The sequence below is a fragment of the Bombyx mori genome, chromosome 5 (genome assembly GCF_030269925.1).
Source record: "Bombyx mori chromosome 5, ASM3026992v2".
Classification (NCBI taxonomy): Eukaryota; Metazoa; Arthropoda; class Insecta; order Lepidoptera; family Bombycidae; genus Bombyx; species Bombyx mori.
In genome coordinates this window covers 13,627,528-13,655,382 of record NC_085111.1, presented here as the reverse complement: position 1 = coordinate 13,655,382, position 27,855 = coordinate 13,627,528, and the positions used below count along the sequence as shown (strand labels likewise).

Below are 27,855 nucleotides of genomic sequence, written 5' to 3'. Positions count from 1 at the left end.
TATCTCTATGGTATAGGTAGGTTGGTAGCATGGAGTTAATAAGTACCTACGTTGGTAGTTAAGTGTATAATCTATGGTTGGTAGTTGTCAATTGTTAAATTTCTAGTTTAGTCTATGCGTCTGCTGAGTTATTTACCTTTGGAATACCTACATATGTTTTCCCCTTTAGTTCTAAAGTGATTACAGTGTTTTCATGTGTTTTTATTTTAAAATGTATATCTCTAGATATAGCTAACAACTTTAGCGAACTTTACAGTCAAATATTCATTGAAGTGTAAAGGAAATGAAATTATACATTGATTTTTGAACATGCATTTCTCAATACCTGATTTACAACAATTTTACGATGACAATGGTACTTCATATACGGTACTTATCCTTCAAATTTTTTATAGTTTTTGTCTTTGTTTGCTTAATAATGTCGCTTGGAATTTACAAACATTAATGGAAAAAATACCTAATTAAATTCTAATTCTCATTACTTTGAATGATATCAAAGCACGCAGCTTATTCTTTCGAAATATTAGTCTGACTCACAATTGTTGCTTAATAAAGTTATTCACTGTTTTCATCACATTCTCAAAGTCCAGATGTCATATATGTTAATTTTTATGTAAGTAATTAGAAAAAGTGTACTTTTAGGGATACAATATATATATTGATGGATTTTTCCATTGCACCGCCCGCTATAGACAGTTGCTCAGTCTCCATGAGCAGCTGCAAGCACAACACTCATATGTTAGACTTCCACAATTTCCACCGAAGAAGTTGTTCCTTACCAGTTCACTGCTGGAAGAAAGGAGGATCCTGTTAGAGAAATATATACAAATGGGTTTGTATTTTAGTTTTTATTTTTTTAAGGTGAAAGCTACCACAAATTTGGTCTTATAATAAAACAGAAAAAGAAGAAAGAGGATTAAATACTGTTTTTTTTTTCAGTGGGTCAAATTCCTGTGCTGGCTAATTCAGATTTACTTATAACATTCCTGTTTTCTGCTCAACAAGAAACTCACTCTGTTAAAATGCATGAAGTTGAAATAGAAATATCCTTAATGAATGGCTATAGAATACCATTGTCTGTTTCTTCCACTGATTCATCAAGTACTTTACTGGATATTGCTTGTAATTACATTAATTTATCAAGTGAATTAATAAAATATTATTCATTATATTTATTTAACTGGAGTTGTGCTAAAGATGGACAACCTTCAATGAAAAAATTAGAAGAATATGAATCTCCCTACATATCACAAAAATATGTGAGACCCGAAGATAAAATAGTTTTAAGAAAAAGGTAAATAATGGAAAAAATACAATATTATGTTTTCAATATTCGTAATATTAAGAGCAATATTATATATACATTTTTTTCAAACACCATAAAATGATATTTTTTTCAGCTACTGGGATCCTAATTATGACGTTGATCTTATGATTGACAATGTATCTTTAGACTTGTTATATCTACAAACAAATGAAGAGCTAGATCTTGGCTGGATAATTGCAGATGCTCAAACTAGAGACATTTTAAGAAAATATGAAGCTAAAAAACAAAAAAGAGAGGTATGCCTTACATTAATATTGAAATTATATTAATTATCAAAATGGGGAAAACTAAATTAATTACTAGAAATTAAAAAGATTACTATCTACAAAATAAGATTAAGATTGTAAATGATGTTGAAATAGTATTTATTATTTCAAAAGTGGCATTTGAATAAGATGCAAACTATTTTTTGCAATTGAATATGTTTTTTTTTTTTTTTTTTTAAATCATCAAAATGATGGCACACTCCTGTTCTCATTTTGATCAAGTTATTATTTTAACATTAAAATAAGAGACATTAAATCTGTTTTAACAAGTATTATCAATATAAATATGGAAACAGACCAAAGTTCATTAGGCTTAGTGTTCATCTCGGCACAAAGTGGCACAGATAACCTTTTATCATGAACATATTATTAAGTGCAGCTGTTGTTGTTTTGAGATAATGGAAAAAAATATGTTTGTACTATTATTCTGGTACAGCTTCAAGTAAATAAGCCCCTAAACTATAAATAAATAACCCTTAAATAATATAGATAACCCTTAAATAATATAGATAAATGTCATTTATTCGTCACATGAAAACGAAACAATCTGGCAGATGGTAGAATTTAAAATTGGCGTATAACTGATATTATGTAAATTCCATCAAGGATGTAAAGAATAAATAGCATTATTAATTAGATCACCAAAAAAATGATAATAATAAGAAGACTATCATAAAAAAAAATGTTTACCATGACCATTTTTGCTTAGAGTGTGTGGTTTTATGGCTTAGTGTGAATTATACTGTTCATTCATAGATAGGGTTCAAATAATATTACTCCAGAAAATGACTGTACTGGTGGTAGGGTGGCTTGTCACCTGCCCCACCACTCTACCTATTTTTGCCACAAAGCAGCAATGCATTCTTGTTTGAATGGTAGAGTATCCATTAAACTATAAAACGGAGATATAGAACTCAAGTTACAAGGTGAGTGACAGCATTTACGTTGTCGATATATATGGGCTCCGGTAAGCACTAAAGGTCGTTCATCCAAGGTGGTGAGCTCGTTCATCCAAGTATTGATAAAAAAAAATTACGTCGTCAGTCACTCTGATATCTACTCAGAGGAACACTGGTCGTTTCATTTCGTCCTAGAGTACCATGAGACTGGTAGCCAAGATCAGAAGACTACAGGACTTGCTATTTTAAACCTTTTTTTTATAAGTAATATCTATTTAACTACAGTCAAAACCGTTTAGTGCGACATCGTTTAATACAACATGCCGGTTATAATAACCTAGAACAAAGGTCCCGGCTGAATGCCATATGACCGCCTTATTAAAAATATTGCTTTCTACGACATTGGTAATAACGACTTACCTCATAAAACGACCACATTTAACTAATATTTCGGAGAATTAGATCTGTTAGAACGACCGGCTAAGCTGTATTGTAATCAATTTGAATAGGTATCCACATTTGTCTTCAATGGCTATTAAAATCAGGAAAGAAAACAATAGGATTTAGTTTAGTGTAGGGTCTTTTCTAATTCTTAGAAACAAAACACGTGCATGCGGTAGAATCAAAGCCCGCTTCTTCATATCTCTTCAGTTTGTTTGTTACTTATCTATAGACAAGACGCACCAAAACTTGGTGGAGTTATTCGTGAAACTTTCAAAATGTCGCAAAGAAAAAGAAAACAAAATAATATTGAAGAAAAATCGCGTATTATGTAAATATATTTTTCCAATAATTCCCTATCGATTTGTTTGTACTTGCACGATCATCACCGGTTGTTACGACTATCGGTTTTTACGACTGAATATGAGCGTTCCCTTCGTTGTCGTTATAACAGATTTTGACTGTACATACTTTAGGTGAAATCAATTATTATTATTTTAAATGAATATCATTAAACTGCTTTATTTCAATTAATTTACATTTTAAATAAATTGTGTAGCCGTTAATAGTAGAAGCTGCTAAATTTGAATTAAACGGTGTTGATAGCCTACTTATGGTTAGTGTAAGTGACCATTGTCACTTGTGAATATCAGTGAAGTCACCATATTCAAACTGTTTAACGTCATCTTTAGAAGAATATGTCATAGCGTTTAGGAAAGTAAGAATCTTCTTACGTATAAAATATCTCTGAAAACGTGCAATAGATGACCGCAATGGTTCCAGATAGCAAAACAATACATCTCAAACAATTCCTCAGAGCTCTAGCCGTGTAAGATAATCTACAAAATACAGAAAAAAATAGATATTCGAAATTACAGAGGACCTTAGATCCAGAAATCGCAAACGATCCGGGAGATAGGGACTAGCATTACCACATTTAACCTACTCTTGCGATTAGGTATACTCAAAGTTAAAAAATAGTGAAGAGTGAGCGAATAGCTCCAACACAGAACAAATTTGTAAGTTTTTTTTATTGCTTAGATGGACGGACGAGCTGGTCTTAAGTGGTTACTGGAGCTCATAGACATCTACCAAGTAAATGCGGCACCCACCTTTAGATATAAGTTCTAAGTTCTCAGTATAGTTAAATAGAGTATCATTTCTTGACCATTTAGATTCGGAAAGCTGAAAAATACCTAATTGTATTATGATTATTTCAGTTTATGGAATTAGCGCGCTCGTTGAGACATTACGGTCGTATTCCAGCTGGAGAAGCGGTGACAGACTCAGTAAACGTATCTGGAGATAATTCTGACAGCACGTGTCGTGTTCGTGTTTCTCTTGCTGCCAGGGAACTGACTCTGACCACGGTCACTCAGCCTCAAAGGGAACAACGGTTTAAAGTTACACGCATGAGATGTTGGAGAATCACGACGTTGCACTGCGTAAGTATGCATTAATAACAATAGAAATTCATAATGTGAATGTCACGGAATACGCGCATCAAAATACTTCAGCGCGAATCTATAAATTAACCACAAATATCGAAATTATTGAATGTTTGAGGCTAATTAAATTAAACAACGTCAGGCGTGTCAAATCTGCCCCCTTCAGTGCTAGCAAAACAATCAGGAAATTCGGTCAAGAGTGCTAACAACTAAAAAAAATTAGAGATGATTGAGATAATTCAACATATATTTTTCACAAAACGAAGACATTGAATTTGTTTCTTTATTGTTCTTGTAGGCAGACGAGCATACGGCCCACCTGATGGTAAGTGGTTACTGTCGCCCATGGACTTCAGCAATGCCAAGGGCAGAGCCAAGCCGCTGCCTACCGTTTTTAAATAAATAAGTGTAGGAATTCCTTAATCAGTATATGGAATTCCCCGAAACCTGATCACGCAGGAGCCAGTCACCGTCTTTACCCTAGACACGTCCTTACGGATCCATCAAATCCAATAACCCTTGCATTAAACGCCTTTCGCGTTTTCGCGCCTTTCGTGCAACCTAACTTAAGCATCAGCACCTTTAGTTTCTGGCCGGATCTTCTCAGCGGGTCGCGATTCCGATCCGGTAGTAGATTCATTCGCGAAGCAGCTACTCTTGAGTTGTTAGGTCTACCTTGGAGGCGCTCGGGTAGCTGTTAGCAAATCCCGCCCCTTCTGACTGAGCCCTTACTCGCCAACCTGTCCTTGTGAAACTGGAAAGGCCTCAGGGCCACCACTGGCCACCAGTAAGCTCTCAATCATAAAAAAAAAGTATATGGAAGACACTAAAATTCATTAATAGCCATTAAAAAAAAAGAAATTCTGACGTCAAGCCATGACGAAATTGTACTGAAATGTGTTGAACAAAAAGTATAATTCCAACACAACAACAATAAAAGTGTCAAGTTCCAATATTAATGTGAATAAAGTAATATAATAATGGAGATGATTGATAAAATATATGTGTTGTTTGGCTGACTCAAAGGCATGATTCATATGACGATATTTTTTGTAGATGGAAAGGCCACAAACTAACGGACATAGTTCAGAAAACGAAGAACCAAATAAAAACTTTGAATTATCCTTTGAATATCTAATTAGCAAGGATAATTTACAGTGGATAACCTTGAGGACGGAACATGCCACATTCATAAGCGTCTGTTTACAGGTAATGATAATACCTAAATTGTTAGAAATGACTATTGTTGACCTTTTAATTCGCGGTGCAACAATATTACGTCATCCTGGCATTATTGTCAGAATTATCGTCACAAGGAAACAATTCGCCAAATTCAATAGTTTAACGAAGGTTATTACAGTAATCTGTTAAACTGTGAACAGAGAACCGACATATGGTAGTCTATGTATTTAAAGTAGAATTGTTACGAATCAATGTGTAATGTATTCTTTACATTTTCTATTGATTGTATTATAATATATACCTAGTCAGGTCATAAGTATCGTCACACAGTAAAAACTTTTCTTTTAGAATGCTGGCCACAAAAAAGTTTATTGAATTCGAATTTCGAATTGTTCATGAAAATAAAAATGTATACTTTTAGAATTTTTACTCATTTTTAAATATGGAGTGGACGCTTAAAGAAGACCGTGTTGCAGTTATTGCGTTGCATCGTTGCGGTTACGCGCCAATTCAAATTTTTAACATACTGAAAAATTTGAATATAACCAGAAAATTCGTTTATCGTACCATCAAACGATACAATGAAGACTCTAGTGTAGATGGTCAAGGTCAAGAAGTGGTTGCCCTCGGTCTGTTAGGACTCCAGCAGTGATAAAAGCTGTGAAGGCACGAATTCAAAGAAATTCCAAACGTAAGCAGAAACTGTTGGCCCTTCAGATGGGGTTAAGCAGAACCACGGTGAAAAGGGTGTTAAATGAAGACTTAGGGCTTCGGGCATATCGAAGAAAAACAGGACATCGTTTGAATGCTCGTCTAATGGACCTCAGACTGAAGAGATGCCGCGCTTTGTTGAAGCGGTACGCGGGAAAAAAATATCGGGAAATTCTTTTTTCGGATGAAAAAATGTTTACCGTAGAAGAGAGCTACAACAAACAAAATGATAAGGTGTACGCACACAGTAGTGAAGAAGCGAGCAACTGTATTCCGCGTGTCCAACGAGGTCATTTTCCATCCTCGCTCATGGTATGGTTGGGAGTTTCTTATTGGGGCTTAACAGAGGTACATTTTTGTGAGAAAGGTGTAAAAACGAATGCAGTTGTGTATCAAAATACAGTCCTGACGAACCTTGTGGAACCTGTTTCTCATACCATGTTCAATAACAGGCACTGGGTATTCCAACAAGATTCAACGCCAGCTCATAGAGCGAAGAGCACACAAGACTGGCTGGCGGCGCGTGAAATCGACTTCATCCGGCACGAAGACTGGCCCTCCTCCAGTCCAGATTTGAAACCGTTAGATTACAAGATATGGCAACACTTGGAGGAAAAGGCGTGCTCAAAGCCTCATCCCAATTTGGAGTCACTCAAGACATACTTGATTAAGGCAGCAGCCGATATTGACATGGACCTCGTTCGTGCTGCGATAGAAGACTGGCCGCGCAGATTGAAGGCCTGTATTCAAAATCACGAAGGTCATTTTGAATAAACTTTAGTGTCATAAGAATCTATGTTTTGTTAAGTTCATTTTGGTATATGAATGGTTACATAATGAATAAACTTGTTTCAATTATTTTACATTAAACATGTGACAGAATTTATGACCTGACTAGGTATAATAAATACGTGAAGCAAAAACTTTGTATCCCTTTTTACGAAAATTGCGCGGACGGAGGAGTATGAAATCTTCCACACTTATAGAGAATATAGAGAAGAAGTGCACAATGCTAATATTTTTTTTAAATAATTCATAAAAGATACATTAAATCAATAAAGAAAACATTACACACACTACATACCATGTATTAGACGCACACGCGCATGCATACTATTTATTGCACTGAAGTAGGAAACCTATGGAAATGAAACGTCAACAAAAAATTCGTGCCACTGTGACGTCATCTGGCCACAAAACATGGCGGTTTTAGTGCTGCCCAGAAGATTTTAATGTTAGTAGGTTTTATCGATAAACGTTCTTGGCTTATTTTATTTTAAATATTGTTGAGTATGAATGTATTTGTAGAATTTATACTTTAATAGGAATTAAGTATATTGTTATGTGCAAAGATGATGTGATTTAGATATTATGTGAAATCTAAGACGAGTTAACGTGGCGTGATTGTTAGTAAATATTTATTTATTATTATTATTATCTATCTTTTGATATATGTTTCGAGAGGCTAAGATATCGATGTTCTCGTCGAACCCGTAGCTTGCGAAGAAGGGTTCGGCGAGTAAATTAACTCATAAACACAGCCCACTGAGTTTCTCGCCGGATCTTCTCAGTGAGTCGCGTTTCCAATCCGGTGGTGGTAGATTCAGCGAAGCACTGCTCTCGTTAGGGCTAGTGTTAGCAACGCCCCCAGGTTTGAGCCCCGAGAGTTCACCTACTCGTTAGGCTGGCACAGACTCAGGGCTACGATGTAGTTACTTATGTTAACTTACCAGATATTGGTGTCAACAATTAAGAGGGTAAAATACCTAGGCATATTCATTATATTATTCACTATCGTGTTCTATTCGTGTCGTTAATAAAAGGGTAAACACAGAGAAAAAAATAACCTGGTTAAGATTTCGACAGGTAAAGTATTTAAAGTGTCTATTTTTGAAACCAAATAAAAAATATTTCTGGTTAACAAATCGGTTCAATCCTAGTTTTAAGCGGTTACTGGAGAGCCTATAAGTATAAATAACAACATGAATGCAATTTTTTTTTTCCTACCTAAGCTGAGAGCCTTGAGAGGCTATTTCAGCGTAACCTTAAATAATAGGTGAGCTCACGGGGTTCAAACCTGACGACGTTGCTAACACGAACCCTAGCAAGAGCCGTGTTTCGCAGAATCTACTACCGGATCGGAAACGCGAGAAACTCAGTGGGCTCGTGAATGCAACCACTCACCTTGAGACGAGAATATAAAATCTCCATTGTATTGTATATCAATAATTGCACAATTCTGTGACAAGGTCCTAGTCAAATTAGTGTTATATGCGTTCATGTTTATTTTAAGTTTCTTAAAGAATAAAAAATAAGAAACCTGTATGTATCATTAGTTTATTTGTTATGTAGAACTTGTGAAATCAATTTACAACAATAATAATAAACGTGTTTGATTTTCAGTCAATAGTTGACGAGTTGATGCGGCAGAAAAGCGGCGCAGGACCAACGTCCCCTCGATGCGAGAAGCGCACCCATCTCACATATTTGAGGAGGGACGGCTCCAGTCAACTTATCTCGCCGTCCTCCTCCAGCGATACGCTCAGTTCTAACGTGAGTTTTCGCACAGAAATGACGATTTTGCGAGTTGGTAATGTAGTTGCTATTTATTGGTGACCTGCGTTAAGCTTCATTTTGATATGAAACAAAAACCAGACGACATTTGAAAACTGTTGATTTTTTTTTATTTTTTATTGGTTAGATTGTTGGACGAGCTCACAGCCCACCTGGTGTTAAGTGGTTACTGGAGCCCATAGATATCTACAACGTAAATGCGCCACCCACCTTGAGATATAAGTTCTAAGGTCTCAAGTATAGTTACAACGGACCCACTTCCCCTTCCACTGCCCCACTGCCCCACCCTTCAAACCGAAACGCATTATTGCTTCACGGCAGAAATAAGCAGGGTGGTAGTACCTACCCGTGCGGACTCACAAGAGGTCCTACCACCAGTAACAATAAATAAGTAATATATTGAAAACGAAATCTTTGTATTCTATTTTTGTAATTATAAAAAAAAGCTCATGTTCATACAACTTTACCCTTTCAGGTAATTTAATTATAAAAACCCTTTCATTATTACTCTATAAAATACCTAAAGTATTTTTCCTCCATATTTCAAATTTTATTAAACCAGTTTCGTTTTTATTTTTTTAAGTTAGACTGTATTCTTTCTCAGTCGGCCAATCAAAATACTGAATTACAGGCTGATTTAAATATTCTATTTTTCCGTTTTCAGAATGCCGACTCTTCATACAACTCAACTAGTTCCAAGGAAATATTTTCAGTTCAAAGACTAACCGAGAAATTCGCAACTGTCGCCTTCAAAACCGGAAAGGACTGTGTTGAAAATAACGCTTTCGAAGCTATCGGCGATGAGGAATTGTAAATGTGTATTATAGTCGGGTGTATTGGAAACGTTCCGGAAAACGAAGAGAAAGTAAAGTAGTTCTAAAAAATCGCGACAAATTTTTTTTCCTTGTTCTGATGTGTTCTCATAACATTGCGAATTTACTAAATATCAATTTATTGAAACAATAAAAAAACTTGTATTATCGTTACTCTTCTACGGTAAAATAATCGATTTCGGTTTTGGGAGCGGTTCTAACACGCCTCGCATTATTGAATATCGAATTTAAACTCGAAATTTTTTTATTAGTAAATTAACATGAACAAAGATGAGTGTAGTAAAAAAGTAGTTAAGTTGCACAAATATGAAAAAAGTTATAAATAAATATAAAACATATCTCATAATTTTTATCTTAAAAATATATCAAAGTAATAATCTCTTAAATATTACTATATTTGTAGTATAAATTTAGGGATGGCAGATATTATTGTTCACATTACCGTATGGGTAAAAATGACCGCCTGTGAGTGAGCCATGTCTGCCAATGTTAGCGATATATAAAATACTATTTGTATTGTAAAATCTACTTTCTTGTGGAATTCTGCATTAGCCATTAAGTTGTCTGTTCAATTAAGTATTAAGTTTTGTATATCATATGAATCTAAAATATTTCTATCATAATTTAATAACATGGTATCCCATTAATGTATAGACTTTTATTTACATTATTTTGTATAGAAATTCGATAAAAGTAGTATATTAGGTTAAGTTAATATAAAGTAAAAAAAAACTATCATTTAATAATTTTACATTCAAAAAATGTCCAAATGAATTGAACTGTATATTTAAACAAAATCATATTAGTATTTTTGTTAAGTATGATTGTATTAATGTAAACAGGGACCAAGTTAATTTAATTTTCAAAATTACCTATATGGATCCAGTCTAAATATGGAAAATTGTTTTTCCCACATAAATTTTGTAGATACTCAACATTGAAATGAAAACGTATATTTAGTTTTAACGCTTTATTTAATGGCCATATTTAAATTATGCATACTAAATAATTTTACAAATTTTTCTGATCTTAATTGTATATTTCTTGTACATAAACAAATGAAATAAATTTATTTCTTAATTACTTTCCAAGAGACCATTGCCACATATTTAAATTTAATACTTTTTACTTATTTAATGAAATAGGAAGTAGTATTTTTATTAAAGATGGCCTTTATGGCCACTTTCAAATTGTTATGATCAAGACCAAAAATCTGATATGTGTATAGAGGGATAGAGATGACAAACTATTTGGCACGAGTTAATCTTTGAAAATTTCATATTGAACATTTATCAATATGCACAACACAGGTAAAATAATACAAACAATTAACTGCTATATTTATTTTAATTAAATAATACCACTATGCCATGTCTCATTTAATATTCCTTCTCCCACTGCTCTCTCTCCAGCCTCTCTTTCTCAACTTGCTCAACAATTGGGGTTAAGTATAGGGAATCTTCTTCATATTTTGTCCACTCTTCTTTAGGTAGGATTGTTTTTTGCATGGAGAGCTGTATGGCACGTACAATACGGAAGTTTCTCTCGTCAACAACATGGGATGGAAGTCTGCGGAGTGCTTCAGTTACATCAGGAGTTTCATGCAAGCAATCATCCCGTAACAAACCTGTAAATATTTTGGTTACAATTTCAACTACTTTATGGGCCAGGATGATACTAGAATTTGTGAGCTTACACCAATGTGAACTATGATTTTTTTACTATACATGAGTCAACAAACTTCCAGCTAAAATATTGAGAAGTTATAAGTCTAAAATAATGATGTTAATTAAATAGAATCTGCTCCCCATAGACTAACAAAGAAAATGCCAGTGGACATGATGTCAACGTCTCCATTCTATAGTATAGTGGCTGCCCTATCTCTTAAACAAGAATGCATCACTGTACAAGGAACTACCATCAAGAACTACACAATTTATAATTGTTGTGGGTCTTGTTTATTACACAGTATTATTTCTTTAACATGGAAGTTATTTGTGGACTTATGTTAGGTACATATTTTTTATAAATTGGAACCGGTCTACAGTAATCAATTCATGACGGTCTCATTGCTCAATATGAATGCATCAGGCTTCTTATCCTCTGGACCACGATAATTTAAAACCTATGCCATTATGTTCAAAAATTTTAAATATTAGGATCTATTGTTATGTTATTGTTATCTGTGGGAACTGTTAATGAATGGATTTAAGCAGTCCATTCGTTTTAGATAGTTGAATTACAATGTAATATAGGAAGATATTATCTACTATTATTTATTATAAGTTAATTAGAATAAAGAAATAATTTTTAGTGTTTGCTCATCTAACAGTAAACTGTTTTTTGAAGTCTTAATGTTCTACAATGTCAGACTTATGTTAAAATAGCATTTGTGTTTCAAGTACCATATTTATTGAATCCCGAAAGATTGTAGGCCCATTTGCTGAGGCTGTCACCTGAAAACGAGTTTACCAGGTTATAAATAATGGGATGAGATTACATAACTTAAAACTACTGCTTACAAATTGACAATTGATACTCACTTCGGTTAATAGCCGTGGCTCGGAAAGCCATCATGGCAGTTGCTCTAAAAGCCATTTTATCGATTCACAAATTTATGATTTTAACGTAATTCTTACTCAAACAACCAGAAATAGCCAATACTTATTCTCAACTTCTCTAAAATAGAGTTTTTTCCTGTCAGTGAGATTTTTCTATATAGGTCTATGGATTTTTCCCGAGCCTGAATTGACACATTTGAAAATGTCAATCATTTGCTTTTTAATTTATTTTTTCTCTTGCGCAAACAAAAGGAAATTTAAACTGGATGATTTTGTAAACAGTCTTTTTTAAGGTTGAAGTGTTTTTTTTTTATTATTACTTATTAACCGTTTAACATCTCTTTAGCTGCACACATATGGGAAAATGAAACAAGGATGTATTTCCTAAAAGTCTAGTGAATAAAATAACTTTATAATAAAATGATGGGATTCTGCAGCAACTAATGGACTCCTAATGGACTTCGGTTTCATTGCAGAAAAAAGCCTCTTATCGTGGCCCCCTCTCATTACATATGCTACCGTCACCCTTAGCACATCTTATCGGATCTTCTCGATCCACTTTCGATGCCTTCAGACTCTTCGAGCACCGGCTACCAATCTTGTCGAACTCTTCGAAGATTCGATGTGCAACCTAACCCATAGTCATACACACTGAGTTTCTCACCGGGTCTTCTCACAAGATTGCGATTTCAATCCGGTGGTAGATTCAGCGCAACTCTGCTTTTGTCAGGATTAGTGTTAACAAGATCGCATGTTAAAACCCGTGAGTTCATCTATCAGTCTGCGCGTAGTTGGAATAGCCACCTTCGTTACCAATGATTGAGCAGGGGAAAAAATGCAAAGAAAATTACTAAAAATATTTGTTGGAAGATGTGATGCTGTCACGTATAATTGTCTATGATGCACTATATTTGAATTTGTATTATGTTCTTTTATTTTTGAAGTGCAGTATCATTCTGAATTATATTTTCTCATATATAAGTAAAGTGTAAACACAATGTTTCAAGTATTTTTACGTTTTAATTAATTGCTATAGTCGCTAGTCCACCCTATCCATATTTACTAGATTCCCTTTGCCTGTGTAACTGTACCAAAAAGGATTTTAATTAATTAACACAAAACAAAAAAGAATCTATGGTATACACTGATTGGAATTTTTTATTCAAAATTATTGATTAAGAAGAACTGCGTTTGGCCCAAATTATAGGTAATTTCGCTTAAACGATGGGTCGTTCTAAGTAAACATTTTTAAAAATAAGCAAGCAATCAATCAATATTTTTTTAGGGAGTTTATGACTTAGTAACTAAGACTTATTTTAATTTAAATTCATAATTTTATTAAAAATTATATATGAAATGAAATGAATTAAGAAGAGATGATATGGTATGAAATATAATCTCAGTAAAGTGGTGATCATTTAGTGACTCTTTTTCAGGAGACTTTTTGGAGCATCCCGAGAAGTTACGTTCAGCGGCTTTACAAAATAAAACAAATCACACAACTTCACTCCTGGCGTTCCCGCCAAAAAGTCTTAATATTTATTGAAATGGTTCCTTCTTACCTAAATTAAAACAACAACTTAAAGGCTTATTACACTTGGCTAAATTTAGTCGACTGCATTCAGTTGCTACTGAATTCAGTGAAGTGTAATAGCATTCAGTAAGCTAGCCTACTAAGCTCAGTAGCAAGGATGGTTTCTGACTGACTAAATCATTTAGAAGCCTAATTAGAAACGCATTTAGGAAGGTGTAATCGCATTTAGTTACTTAATGGTTTCAGTCGTCCCATAGCTCTCCGTTCGTAAAGACGTTTTAGTTTGCTTTTTACTTCCGAATAAAAGTATTTATTTCACTCATTTTTATTTAGTGTGACAGACAATTATAAATAGCCCGACATGTTTCAGGGATAATATTTGTCAGCAGGGGTTGGGATATTAAAGAACTAAATTTTAAATCATGATACGAATTTCCTGTTGCAAGAAATTTTAATGTTACAACCAATCCTTTTTTTGTACTTATACTATAGTAGGATTAGATATGTAATAGTTATATATATAATAGACTATCGTAGTATCGTAGGATAATATCCAGCTTTTGAATAAACCATGTCACAAGGTTTAATATTAGGTCAAACGATCTCGAATCCCTTCGTAGATAACTTCTGGAGTCTGCTGGTTCTAAATAACTCATAATGTTCATATTTGCTAACTTTCCGCGCAGCAATAAATATTTCTTCCCCTTTAATCTTCTTAATCTTTTTTTTATTTCAATTGAGCCGACAGCGAGGGCTACACCAAGACCAATTTTTTGTTGTCTAGACAATACTGGGGCTATCCTCTTACACACACGACACGTCCTACTTCGTCGCGTTTAAGCTAACAATTGATTCAGTAACTGAATTTAGAACAGTGTAATCAGAAGCTTCTAACTCACTCTAAATTTGCTTTCTGAATTCAGTCTACTAAATTTAGCCAAGTGTAATAAGCTTTTTATCAGTCTGGTATATATGTCTATAGCTATGTTTGGGGTTTTACTTTTTAATGTTGATTTGGCCTAAAGGTCTCGTTACCAGGCCAAAAATCTTTGGAAAATAATTATTGTTGATCACATGAAATTAAGTTAAAAATATTTTGTAAAACTCTTATTTTTTACTAATGTGCTGATAATCTCGATGTAAAAAGTATGTACTCAAATTAGAATTATAAACTTCAATTTGAATGTATGATGTAAAATATTCATTATGCTGTGATTTTAAATACCTCTATTCAATTAAAGAATCAACAGCTATCAAGAATGTTCCTAAAATACTATCACAGTTGGTACTTAAATTGTATCATGATTAGAAAATAGGCTATATCCGTTAATTACAAATTATGATAAGGTCTCGGAGCCACACGCTCGTTCGTGCTTCTTATCAGGTTGTTTATATTCTTGTGTTAAAGTGAACTTCGAATGGCCTCACACGACCTCCTGATTCCTCGTGTCTCTTATCATTATCAGCACCAATAAATTGCGACGACGGGGATAATTTCGTTTAATTCGTCGTTTACCCTGCCCTCGTACGGTCGACTCGCGACGTTCATAAGTTATTTCTTTTGTTTTACAAATTCATCAACTTAATCATAAAATTAGTATTCCGAACCAGATTTTGCTAGTGTTCATTAGTTGAGTGATTTTATTGTTGATCCTGCATCCAAGAGGAGGAATGCCAAGTGACTGCGGTGATTGTTTGGGAATTCGTTATCGAATTAATACCCTGCACCAAACCTGGAAGTGGTTGCATCAAACCATTGCCCTTCACGAATACCTGATCTCCCTCTCTTCGGCTGACACCGACGCCTGTGGGGCAAAACATTAGTGTGTTCATCAAGGACATCACAAATTAGACTTAACTCTAGTTTAGTTTATTTATAATAAGACATTATTTAGTAATTTACGCTTAAAAACATTTATCCTACATTCATACAGAAAAGTGCCCGTTTATTTATTTAGAGACATTAACGAAACAAGTGAAAGATGGCTCAAGCTATGGTGAAAAGAATAGTATCCAGCAGTGCTTGCACATTTGCTGGTCTTGCACAGAAAACATATATAAGAAATGTTGCGGCATCCAGCAAAGTGGCCGCATCAAAAAAGGAGAGAGTGCTTCCAACTGAGGGGGAGATCACCAAGTCAGTGTTCATGTCTCAATCGACTGATATTTATACGAACTTGGCTCTGGAGGATTGGTTGTATAAGAACATGGACTTCACAAATCATCATGTTATGATGGTGTGGAGAAATGAGCCATGTGTGGTTATTGGAAGACATCAAAATCCTTGGCTGGAGGCGAATGTTCCACTACTTTCTGAAAAAGAAATAGCTTTGGCACGTCGTAACAGTGGTGGTGGTACTGTTTATCATGACCGAGGAAATCTGAATATAACATTCTTTGCCCCACGTGAGAGATATGACAGAAATTACAATTTGAAGTTGATTAAGAGAGCACTGTTCAGAAGTTTTGGCATTAAGTCAACTATTAATGAACGTCAGGACCTTATCGTCAGAGACAAATACAAGGTATGCTGCAGACATAATATTTCTAGAATATTTGTTATAATCTCCAAAAGAAATTATTTATAAAGATATAATAGCACACAGGAAATTAAGATAAAAAATGTTAATTACCTGAGGTAAAAATTAGTCTTAAATGAAACATAATCAAGGTCTTGGACCATATTTTAATTTATAATATATTGTTATTTGGTTCTGTAGAACCTTATTTTGTTAAAGAAATGGGTCACATACATATGTATATAAACATTAAATTGGTGTAGATAAATATTAAGGTGATAGTAAATTATGGGACTTAACTGTTCTTGATGCTGGAATGTTATTAAAAAAAAACTTAATATCATTTTTTTTTAACCGTCAACTTTAATCTTGTTGGATCAGACACTTGTTAGTTGTTATCATGTCACCAATTGGTAGCAGTATTAACTGCTTTTGTTTGGAGCAAGTGACTCCCTACACCCAGAATAGTTCTTTCCAAAAAAAGACATAGTCTAGTCCTTTGTAAATATCACTATTACATTAGTTCATTGTTATCTCTTTCTAGAATATTTTGTACTCAGCCAAAAACTGTTCATAACCCAGACAGCATGCTGTATTGAAAAAGTATCTTATTAAAACTTAGTTATCGGCTGTAATTGACATTCAATCTTTTTCATGGCAGGTATCTGGAACAGCTGCAAAGCTTGGTCGCCTGACAGGATATCATCACTGCACCCTTCTAGTCAATGCCAACAAGGCAGATCTCAGCAAAGCTCTTGCTAAACGTGAGGTGAGTAATCTCTCTAATATTAATAACAATCGCATATATGTGTGTTTTCTATTTAATTCAGTATAACTATAGTAACTTTTAAGTATTGATCTGAAAATAACTCAGCTGAAGGTGATGGGAAATCTCAAAAACATTGTTATGATGTTATTAAATATTGCACTTCTGGATGGTGTGATTGATTAATAATTTACTATCAGAGTAATCAAGTAAAATCATTATGCTTATTTATATGCATTGCTTAAATTAATTTACTGAATTTTGTCCCTTTGCTTGAGTGTTACAACTGGTTCACCGAGTCCTGAATGTCATAGGGCAAGAGCTGTTGTACAATTCCATTGTTCTTATATGACTCATTGTTTCTATTTAACAATACAAGTTGAATCATAAACTAATTTAATGTGTATGAGTTTCTTACGAAATCTATTAATTGCCGAAATGTATTAAAATGTTCTGAATCTCTTTTTTCCTCTGCATGCAACATCTCTTTTTTGGTTTTCTTTTCTTGACTCTGTCCTTTGTTTTCGTGTTGTTGTCACTAAACAGTAACTCGGTAACTATGCCCTCCCACCTTGTTATTAGTTAAGGGACGTTTGTAATTCTATTTAGCATGGCATACAGACAAAAGCGACGGCCTCAACGCGATCCGAAGTGGCCAACCTGAAGGACTTGGACAACAGAATTACGGTCGAGAATCTGCAAACAGCGCTCGGCTACGAATACCTTCGTACTCCAGCTCTGCACCTGGACGACGGCGGCCAGAGCCTGATCGCAAAACAACGCGGTTTTCAGTTCGTCAATCCCACGGACGACTGGTTCCCGGGTACGTCTACTACGTTCTCTTATAAAGTTCGTGTCAATCGATGCTAAAAACACAAAAATGCAAACATATATTTCTATAAATCAGTAACGGTATGTTTTATAATACTAGAATATATTTACGAACAGGCCTGGCTGAATTGAAGAATGATTTGGTTAGCTGGGATTGGTGCTTTGGAAGAACTCCGATGTTCACTGTCAGCCGTTCCTTTCCGGTGCCCATAGGACTTCTTGCTCCGTCCAAAGTCTACTCCGCTACCCAGGAATTGGTTATTAATATGACGGTAGAAAAAGGTCTCATCAATGACGTGACCCTCAGCATTCCTCCAGGGCTTATCGAATCCGGTTTTCACGGCGAAGCTTCAGTTATAACTCATCTTAAAGGGAAGAGGTTCACTTCGGAAGCTCTAAATGCTCTCCAAGATGCAATGTTGACACGTCATCACGTAAGTGACGTCAAGGAATTGGACGATAAAGAACAATTTGTCGCTAAGTGTTTCGATCAAGTAGTCAATACTATGTAAGTCTGAATATTTGTTTATTTTTAGTAAGGATTACATTAAATATAACAAAAAATACACGATATTTGTACATAGAAACCTGTGATAGTAAATACAAAATCAGATTTGTAAACTTAGATTTGCTCCTGTAAATATAGTTCGCAATTATTAGGAAATAACACTGCTTGCTTTTTCTATTAATTAACATTTCTAAATGGTTTCTTGGGGTATATCTTATTGTTAAATTTCAGTCTGCTTCTTACTTATGTGTTTTTAGTTTAGTGTTATTTTTATTTTGATGTGAGCGTAATTTAAATAATGACAAAAATAATATGGATTTTTCAAGATTGTTGATTGATATTTAAAGTGCTGTAGGTATTTTAGTTGGCGTTGGCTGCGTAATGATATTTTTGTACTTGGCCAAACAAATATTTGAGTTTACACGTTACAGACACGTCTTAGGTAATTCAAATGAACCATTTTCTTGGTTCGTAAAGATTCATAAGTGGACGGCTAGTTTTCGAAGCCTAGTGCCTCAATATATATATAACCGACAGGCGTGACGGTTTCTAAATACAACACACTGTAAATATTTTAAAAACCCGCTTTAATTATGAATTAAATTTTACATGTAAACGACTCGATCCACTAATTATTCCCATAGCCACTGTCAATGTTGCGTTTCATTGTTAATCATGTAATACTTAATATTTTAATGCTATAGCAAGCAAGTTGAATCGTTTGATGTGTAATAAAACCTGAGTAGTGTTGTATTATTTTTGCCAATGCAGCAAGTATAGGCACGCGAAGGTAGTCTAACCCACTTAACACCGCCAACAACACGAAAATATTACTTTTAGTTGCCAGCATTGCATTTTGTCTTGTCATTATTTTTATTACGATTTCAATCGGAAGTTGTTTAACTGCGAGTCGCACCCGTGTGCCGAGCGCAACAAGAATGCATCATATCATTTGTTTTTAATTTTGTTCTTATAATAGTTAATCCTTTTAACTTTACTTATCAAACATTTCATGTTTTGTAATAAGTACATATATGATGTTAATATTATTATATTTTTACAGTGTAACACTATCGTTTTAAGTAGACCTTAAATAACCTGAGACCATTTCATAATACTTCTCATTTTTATTTCTTGACAATACCAGTCCAAAGCGGGGACTTTTTTGTATGAAATGGATATTAATTTAAGTTTTAAAATAATATGTAATAAAAAAAGTATCTTAAGATATTGTTGTGCATCGTTTATTAGTAGAGTAAATTATGTTTAGACTCATGAGATGGAAACATTAATAAAGCTTTAACAAAAATAAAGTATTTTATTTCATGTATTTTTATCATTGCTTGAGCGTATTGAGTATAACAAACAATGTCAAGATAATAACACTGAGCCATACTATATAATAGGTATATAATTTACATTATAGTCAAAAGGCAATAAGGAGATAATGTATAGCGACAATAGTGAATATTAATAGCGATTTTAATTGAAATTAAGAGTGACAATTAAAATAAATGCAATTTTACTGAAAAAACACTTCGCTAGTGTTTGAACAACAAGTCAGATAAAAGTTATAAATTTACAAATGATGCACAAGTGGGTGCACGTATAAAAATTAGCATCTTTTATTGGAAACGTGCGTTCTTGTCCTCGTACAATGAAAACAGGATTGGAGGCTGGGCTCTTCCTCTCGCTTTCTGAAGAAACACGTCGTTAGTCGTTTGCCGCCAGTCTGCGCTCGCGCTGAGGCCGTATCGGCCGCCATATTGAAACTCGTGCGTTGTCATGACAACCGCGTAAACAAGATACAATACATCGCAAAAAAAATATATAAATTTTAATAAATAAAATAAGTGTGTGTGACTTCTTTCTTGTTTGTTTATTTTAATCTTTAATATCGTATTACATTTTGCAGTAAGTATATTTTTTTTTTTTTTATTAATGCACTAAGTACCGATTTTCATACTTAGGATACACAATAAAGTTAATTTGATATAAAACAAAAGAGAAAAGTAAAATAAAATAAAAAATTGTAAACGGAATTTTGACCGTTTTGATTTTTATTTATTTCCTTTGCTTAGACGAGCTTACGGCCCACCTAATGGTGAGTGATCGCCGTCACTCATGGGCGTTAGCAATGCTAAGAAATACTTATATATATATATATATAAATAAATACAATAAATCCTTATATATAGGTACGTTAAGATGTAGACGTACTAACTATTAACCGTAGTACAAATCAATCTGAAACCTAAAAAAAAACTAGGCATAAAAAGTAGGTAATAACCGCGTGCAAAATAATCAAACTAGAATACGACATGGTTTCTTTAAATATGTACTATCCTAAAAAAAAAATTAGTTTACTATGTAACGATAATAGTTTTGTCTGATAGAGATATGATGAATAGAAATAGAAATCATAAAGTCGTTTTTTTGGGCTTTATTTTATTTAAACCAAATTTTTTTTAAACTCAAAGCAGCAAAACAGAACGAAAAAATTACATTGTTATAGATATAATTATATATTCATCGACAGAACATTATTTTTGAAATGAATGAAGAAGAAATTATTGTCTTCAGATGAAATTGAATTGAGTCGAAGCAGTAGGTAGTCTTTTTTTTTTCTTAAAATTGTATGAAATTGTGTATATTATATATGTATTATAATATAAAATTCGTAGCTACTTATAATAAATTGAATGTCAGTTGATTTAAAATACAATCCTAATGGCTAATATTTTATTGATAAATTCAACATTTACAGTGACAATTTTTCTAAAAATATATATTAGTCCTCTACAACTTTAATTTCGTAGGGAAATTATACATTATTAATGTAGATTATCACAAAGAACGAAAATTAAGTAACTGAGTTCTTGCAATTGGTAATTCATTGATAAATGCTTCTCTGAACTAAGATCAATGTAAAATGTTCATATATACGTAAAATTTAATAGACAAAAGAACCTATACCGTAACGTTGGTAGAACCGCCTATTTCTGCCGTAAAGCAGTAATGCGTTTCGGTTTGAATGGTGGGGCAGTCATTGTACCGTTAAAACGGAGACCTTACAACTCATGTCTCGAGGTGGGTGGCAGCATTTACGTTGTAGATGTCTATGGGCTCCGGTTACCACTTTACAACAGGAGGGCCGTGAGTTCTTCCAGCCTAAAAAAACCTAAGCAACTTCTGAACTTCTCTTAACAGTATGCTTATCTCTAACAGTGGGAGTATTTTCACAAAAACCTCGGGAGATTATAAATATTTAATAAAATGCTGTATGAATTTTTTTCATATATTTGGAGTTTCGTTATTAGAATCATTTTAACTTGTTAAAAAATGATTCAAGTATTACTGTTAGGTAATGCACATAAGACGGACGGTTCCTTCCGTTTAGAAATCAGCTTACATCCGTTCGACTCGGGTACATTCGCATCACGTATTAAATCTACTCTGGATTGCAAAATAGTTACCACAATTGCGTGTGATGTTAAAATATAGAAATTTTCTAAATAAAAAAATCTTAAAATTCGATTGTCTTCAGAAATCATAGACTTAATTGAAACCAAATATAGGGTTATTTACCTAATATTTAAAAAAAGTGTGAAAGTGTTTTTTTATTGCTTAGATGAGTGGACGAGCTCACAGCCCACCTGGTATTAAGTGGTTACTGGAGCCCATACATCTACAACGTAAATGCGCGACCCACCTTGAGATACAAGCTCTAAGATCTCAGTATAATATAGTTACAACGACTGCCTTACCCTTCAAACCGAAAAGCATTAAGTACTGCTTTACGGCAGAAATAGGCTGATTGAAGTTGAATTGAAATTTCACTTAATTTAAACCTGTACAAAATGTAAATGTCAATATAATGTTTGGTATGTAAAATGTTCGATATACTCATAGTGCAATCATTAAACGACGGAGAACACAAACTGAATAAAAACCTTCACCGTTCTATTTCCGACTGCACATTTAATTATTCAAATCTCAATATTATTACCTGGTACTTAAATAACGGGGCCGTCAATAACTTGTATCACGTTAGAATGCACTCGGAACGTTACACAATTACTCCGAGTAACATCATTTTGCATTACGTAACGCTGGACACGCAAGATGTTCCGTGCTGAGCAGTAGGCACTTAGATAGGTATAAAGTAGACACGATAAAACTAGTTGATGTTGAGAGGAAATTGTGATTTGAGATCTTTTTTTACGAAGGTACAGGTATAAGAGCGAAGATGTATGTTTGTACATAAGATCTGCAACTATGAAATAATTTATATTGCTAGGTAAGTCTAGAAAAAAATAGAAACAGTTTGGAATTTAAAATTTTTTATTCTATTAGATTTCAATGTAATATATGTTTTGGGTTAATATATTTTCATACAGTGTACAGTCTTTTGGTTTGTTGCGAGGAACGTTCGTGAAGCTGGTGAGAATATTTGTGTGACAAAAACAAATAGTAGACACCCTTCATTTGAAAGAATAACAAAGCCACAATTAGGATATCGTAAATTAATAAATATTGTACTGCATAATATTGTGCACAAGAAAGGAAACCAAAAAATTTGAAAGTATTAAGAAACAAGCAAATAAAAGCAACTAACAAAAATCCATCAAAGTTATAAAAGAAAAAAAAACGGTAACGCTGTGGAACATAGAGTAGACGTTTTTTTTTTTTTTTTTGGTCAGGAGGAAATCGCCGGACTTCCGCCCTTTTCTGGGGATACTGGGCGGGGTATGTCAGAGTCGAACTGACTAAAACCTCCTGTCGCTCAACAACCAACGTCCAAACCTCGCATAAGACAGAACTCATGACAAGGCAAAGGGGGGAAAGTGAAGCGTTTAGTGCGGAGCACATCTCTCCCATCACCCTCCCCCTCGGGACGCCGGACTGGCGGTCGTCGGCGCCACGACCACCAGCCCTCTCGGTCGGCAGACTGTCCGAAGCCCGCCTAGATGGCGCCGGTTAGAGTGGGTTACCCTACGGAATACCCCGCTGGGCCAGAACCAGCGTGGGTCGAGGATAGCCGGCCTTCCATCACCCGGATGCTCTTGCGTAAAACGCGTGCAGAGCAGCTTGCACGTCGTCTTCTTAGGCCCCCCTCGCCGGTCCCCAGACCGACATGTGAGGGGGACCCGAAACACTTAGAGGGCCAGGGCTTGGGCGAGATCCGCCTCCCTGGCCCCCGCTCGACGGCGGCGGGATTGTGCGTCTCTCACGCGCCCCGCCGCCTCCTTCTGCGAGATGGTGCACTCGCAGAAGTCGAGCATCGCCTTCCACGACTCGTCGTCGCCGAGCATCGATGCCACAATACTCGGCAACGACAAGTCGGTTCCTATTTTTGCGACGAGGACACGGCGCCACCCCTCCCACGCGGGGCAGGCGACGAGCGTATGCTCTGCCGTGTCCAGGTCGCAACCACAATGGTGGCACTCTGCCGTCGGCTCGGCTGTGATCCGGTGCAGGAACTCACCGAAACAACCATGCCCAGTGAGGACCTGCGTGAGCCGGAAAGTGAGGCGTCCTCTGTCACGATTCACCCAATCCACAAGGACCGGGCGAATCGCCTCGACGGTCCTACGACCAGCCGAAGGATCAGCCAGCCGTCTGGACCATGACTCCAGCACGGACCGCCGAGATTGGGCCCTCCGCGCTCTGACCACAAAGAGTTGACGTTAACGAAAGAGATGTTTATGATTAAAATTATAAACTAATATTCAATAACAATTAGGTAAGGTTACTTTCATAGTCAAAAATAAATATTTTAGTAGTAGAACTTATCTTTTTGTGTTGAATTGTAATATAGGAATGAGAACACATCATTTGGAATATAGGTAGTTGAGTAGTTTTAAAGAAACCAATCCAAATCTTATTACCCGCCTCTCGAGATTCACTTTTGCGATCTTCGCTGATATATAACAAGTGAAGGGCAGGAAATGTTAGATAAAACGGTCTTAAATCCGTAGTACGGAATGGAATCTGCGTAACTGGTCCTTGGTTTTCGTTAACCACTTTGAGGTTGTCCACCTATCTATGCTATAAAACAAGATTAGTGGATAATCTCACGGTCCAACTAATGTTATGTGGTTACTGGGACATTACAATGCTAATGCTACCCACCTTGAGACACGAGGTCAAAGTTTGAATCGTAATGCATAAGGACTGTCTCAGAATTTAAACTGAAAGTTACTTAATCTTCTTCGCGGCAAATATAGACAGATAACGGAACAAAATTATGAGTTGTTACCCTACCACCACTAATTATGCTTTAAAGGCTTTGCGTAATTGATTTTAACTGCACGATGATACTCATTCATCGTGTAGTTGAACTACATTCTAGGTAGGTACATGACGGCACTATCCCTTAGGCCATGACTTTTGTCGACGGCTGTTTTTTTTAAAGTTTCTTAAGCAATATATATGTTTTTGTTTCAGTTCACATACAATGGAGAAGGATAAAATCGTATTTAAGGTAAGACATTTTACGTAGGTAACTGACCAAGCCTCTTTTTGTTTTTTAACAGTGTTAAATTGTACACATTTCATCTATTTTCAAATCACGACTCGAATCTTGTATGTGCTAAATATTCAGATATGTAAATCTAATGGACCGAATTGGTTTACATAAAACGAGTGAATAAATCACTTAGGTAGGTATGTGGTAATGTATTTATTGAACGAAATTTTATCGAAATCCATTTGAGGTTTACATATTATGAATATATGTATATAGCGACAATTTATTAAGATCATAGATAACTAAGCCTTAAAATTACATTTTGATCTTTTTCGGGACAGAATATAAAAACATTATATTTCAACCAGTAGGTATTTCTTTTCCTGCCTTTATGTCAAATGTGACCATAGGCAGTGGTCAAAGATATCATCACCTGTTGCAACTTGTTTGTAATGAAGTGTAATCGTTGCAGAGGCCATTTCTGTTAGCACGAGAATGACGAGATAGACATTGCTTAATACAATTTCTGGGATGGACGATCGCGTCTCTTAATGAGTTTCGTCAAGTTATTATTATAAAAGTGTTTGTGTTGGTCTGTGTGCTTTGTGCGAGTTTTTTAACGTTTTCGATAGCGTTAAAGTTAACTCAAATTTCACTAAATTTAACTCACCCGGCTTATTTCTGCCGTGAAGCTAATGAGTTTCGGTTTGAAGGGTGGGGCAACCGTTTAACTATACTGAGACCTTAGAACTCATATCTCAAGGTGGGCGGCGGCATTTACGCTGTAAATGTATATGAGCTCCGGTAACCACTTAACACTAGGTGGGCTGTGAGCTCGTCCACCCATCTAAGCAATAAAAAAAAGTATGCAGTTGGAACAGCGCCCGTAGCAGCAAACATAGGCAAACGTTCCAACTCCATACAAATTTGAGTTAACTTTTACGCTATCGAGAACGTTAAAAAACTCGCACTAAGCACACTGATGTGATTCACGGAAGCTATTTTCTTACAATGGATCAGAACGGGCAGCTACTAGCATCCCGTTAAAGGGTGTACCAGGCATTATACAATACAAGTGAAAGAGAGATTGACCTTAAGTTTTGCAGTATTTACGTTTGCGTGTTGTCTCCCAATCTAGAGTAATAAAATCTTTGCATTTTTTTATTTTTATTTTTATTGCTTAGATGGGTGGACGAGCTCACAGTCCACTTGGTGTTAAGTGGTTACTGGAGCCCATAGGCATCTATAACGTAAATGCGCCACCCACCTTGAGATGTAAGTTCTAAGTTCTCTGCATAGTTACAACGGCTGCCCCACCCTTCAAGCCGAAACGCATTACTGCTTCACAGCAGAAATAGGCGGGGTGGTGGTACCCACCAGTGCGGACTCACACGAGGTCCTACCAACAGTAAAACAAATATGATAGAATGATTTGTAGATGTTAGAACAAGGGTTAGACTTGAAGATTTTAGGTAGACAGACCTCTAGTATTACCGGGTTGCCATTCAGAGTACCACACCTTTTGATTATTAATATTCGTATTCATCAATTCATTGTAATGCGTCATCGACGATATACTGGGACATGTCGTGAGGCTGTGACATTCCTCTCATGCCTACTACTCATTAGGCTACCAAGGCTTCCGTTCACTATTGTTGCCCCTTTGGTCCTGTGTGAGGCTGTGTGCGTTCAAGCGTATTTGCCCTAATAAGATTAAATTTTTTTAAGTGTGTTGGCAACTACTCTATTTTATTACTTACTAGCGACCCGCCCTCGCTTCGCTTCGGAAACATTAAAACACACATGAAACCAAAAAAAGAAAAAATAAAAATAAATAAAAAAAAAGTAGCCTATGTTCATCAGGGACAATGTCGGCTTCTAATGGAAAAAGAATTTTTCAAATCGGTCCAGTAGTTTCGGAGCCTATTCGAAACAAACAAACAAACAAATCTTTCCTCTTTATAATATTAGTATAGAAGTATAGATATAGATTATTAGACCTGAATATGAATATAAAGAAGTAATAAATAAAAAGCTTTTTCATCGTAAATCTAATAAATGAGATTAAGTTTTTTCTTCACGATGATGGGCGAAGAACAAAAATATTTTTTTCATTCTTTTGAAAAATTGTGAAAGTATGGCAAAATGTGTTTTAGAGTACCTACATTGACAGAGCGTATAGACGTAACGATACAACCAACACAAACTATTGTTTTAATGACAATATATTGTGATCTTTTACCGTGATTTCCATATCAGTTCACATTAATTATACCTAATGGGAAAATGCCTGCCCTGATTAAGTTTTTTGTGCTGGGAATTGTGTGTAAACAGGAAAAACATTATTGTGAACAAATCATTAATCAGACGCGTAATTGTTTGATAACTTTATTTATTTTAAAACATTGATTGAAGTTCTGTAAGTCCTTTTTAGGGGTGGATGTAGCTCGAATAAAATTTGTATTTTTGAAGTTACTAACTACTAATAAGGTTGTCATAAGTTCCTTTGATTTTTGTCATGGAAGTGTTTTATCATAACGTACAATAACTAAAAAATATTATTAGTGATAATAATATTACATGATAAAATTCTATCTAACCGTGTAATGAAATAATCTAATAAAATCCATAAATAGATCATACAGTGACGTTAATGAAATGTTTTGAAATTTCCAGCGATCTGTTATGAAATGAACAAGATACATATTTATTTACTTTTAGTTTCTGTTAGTGTCGTACTATTTATACATATATATTATAAACAAAACATCTTGCAATCGACGAGATGGCATCTGCTATCTCTTGGACATGTGCCGGAGCTTCAAACGAGTTTGAAGTCACGGTCAGCCACAGGTCAAGGCTACGTTCGTTTGTGCAGTTTCCAAATTATATACCAGAATAATTTTATGCTTGGTTGGACTTGTAAAGAAAATTGTTTTATCTCCATATGGGTTTTTTTATTTGTTTATTGCCATATTTAGAC

At 34.9% G+C, this 27,855-nt stretch overlaps 4 protein-coding genes across 8 annotated transcripts in view; 3 read left to right on the top strand and 1 right to left on the bottom strand.

Moving 5' to 3' along the window:
• The first annotated feature begins 57 nt into the window (after nt 1-57).
• LOC101741541 (sorting nexin-17) lies at nt 58-11,047 on the top strand. Its single transcript, XM_038011297.2, has 8 exons — nt 58-369; nt 643-832; nt 940-1,294; nt 1,401-1,563; nt 4,154-4,378; nt 5,438-5,590; nt 8,678-8,827; nt 9,513-11,047. The coding sequence occupies exons 1-8, from the start codon at nt 310-312 to the stop codon at nt 9,660-9,662; spliced, it is 1,446 nt and encodes a 481-aa protein (XP_037867225.1). The 5' UTR covers nt 58-309; the 3' UTR covers nt 9,663-11,047.
• Uccr (ubiquinol-cytochrome C reductase complex 14kD subunit) lies at nt 11,010-12,418 on the bottom strand. The gene is made up of 3 exons (NM_001045492.1): nt 12,225-12,418; nt 12,087-12,137; nt 11,010-11,308 (listed from the first exon to the last, which is right to left on the bottom strand). The coding sequence occupies exons 1-3, from the start codon at nt 12,277-12,279 to the stop codon at nt 11,061-11,063; spliced, it is 354 nt and encodes a 117-aa protein (NP_001038957.1). The 5' UTR covers nt 12,280-12,418; the 3' UTR covers nt 11,010-11,060.
• A 2,342-nt stretch (nt 12,419-14,760) lies between these two features.
• The window catches only part of LOC101747221 (uncharacterized), a 97,615-nt gene continuing 84,520 nt past the window's right edge, over nt 14,761-27,855 (top strand). For 2 of the 4 annotated variants that reach the window (XM_062668760.1, XM_062668759.1), the window contains exons 1-2: nt 22,639-22,700; nt 24,851-24,887. In XM_062668760.1, the coding sequence (XP_062524744.1) occupies nt 22,654-22,700; nt 24,851-24,887 (84 nt within the window). In that variant the 5' untranslated portion in view covers nt 22,639-22,653. Of the gene's footprint in view, nt 14,923-20,168; nt 20,315-22,638; nt 22,701-24,850; nt 24,888-27,855 lie in introns of those variants that run through there. The other 2 variants (XM_062668761.1, XM_012693813.4) reach the window with 2 other exon arrangements.
• LOC101741825 (lipoyltransferase 1, mitochondrial) lies at nt 14,916-19,713 on the top strand. 2 transcript variants are annotated; one of them, XM_062668763.1, is made up of 4 exons: nt 14,916-16,301; nt 16,957-17,064; nt 17,683-17,884; nt 18,010-19,713. In XM_062668763.1, exons 1-4 carry the CDS (start codon nt 15,759-15,761, stop codon nt 18,402-18,404), a joined length of 1,248 nt encoding a protein of 415 aa, XP_062524747.1. In that variant the 5' UTR covers nt 14,916-15,758; the 3' UTR covers nt 18,405-19,713. The 2 variants fall into 2 exon arrangements, with proteins under 2 accessions (XP_062524747.1, XP_062524746.1); XM_062668762.1 differs by having other exon boundaries at nt 17,671-17,884.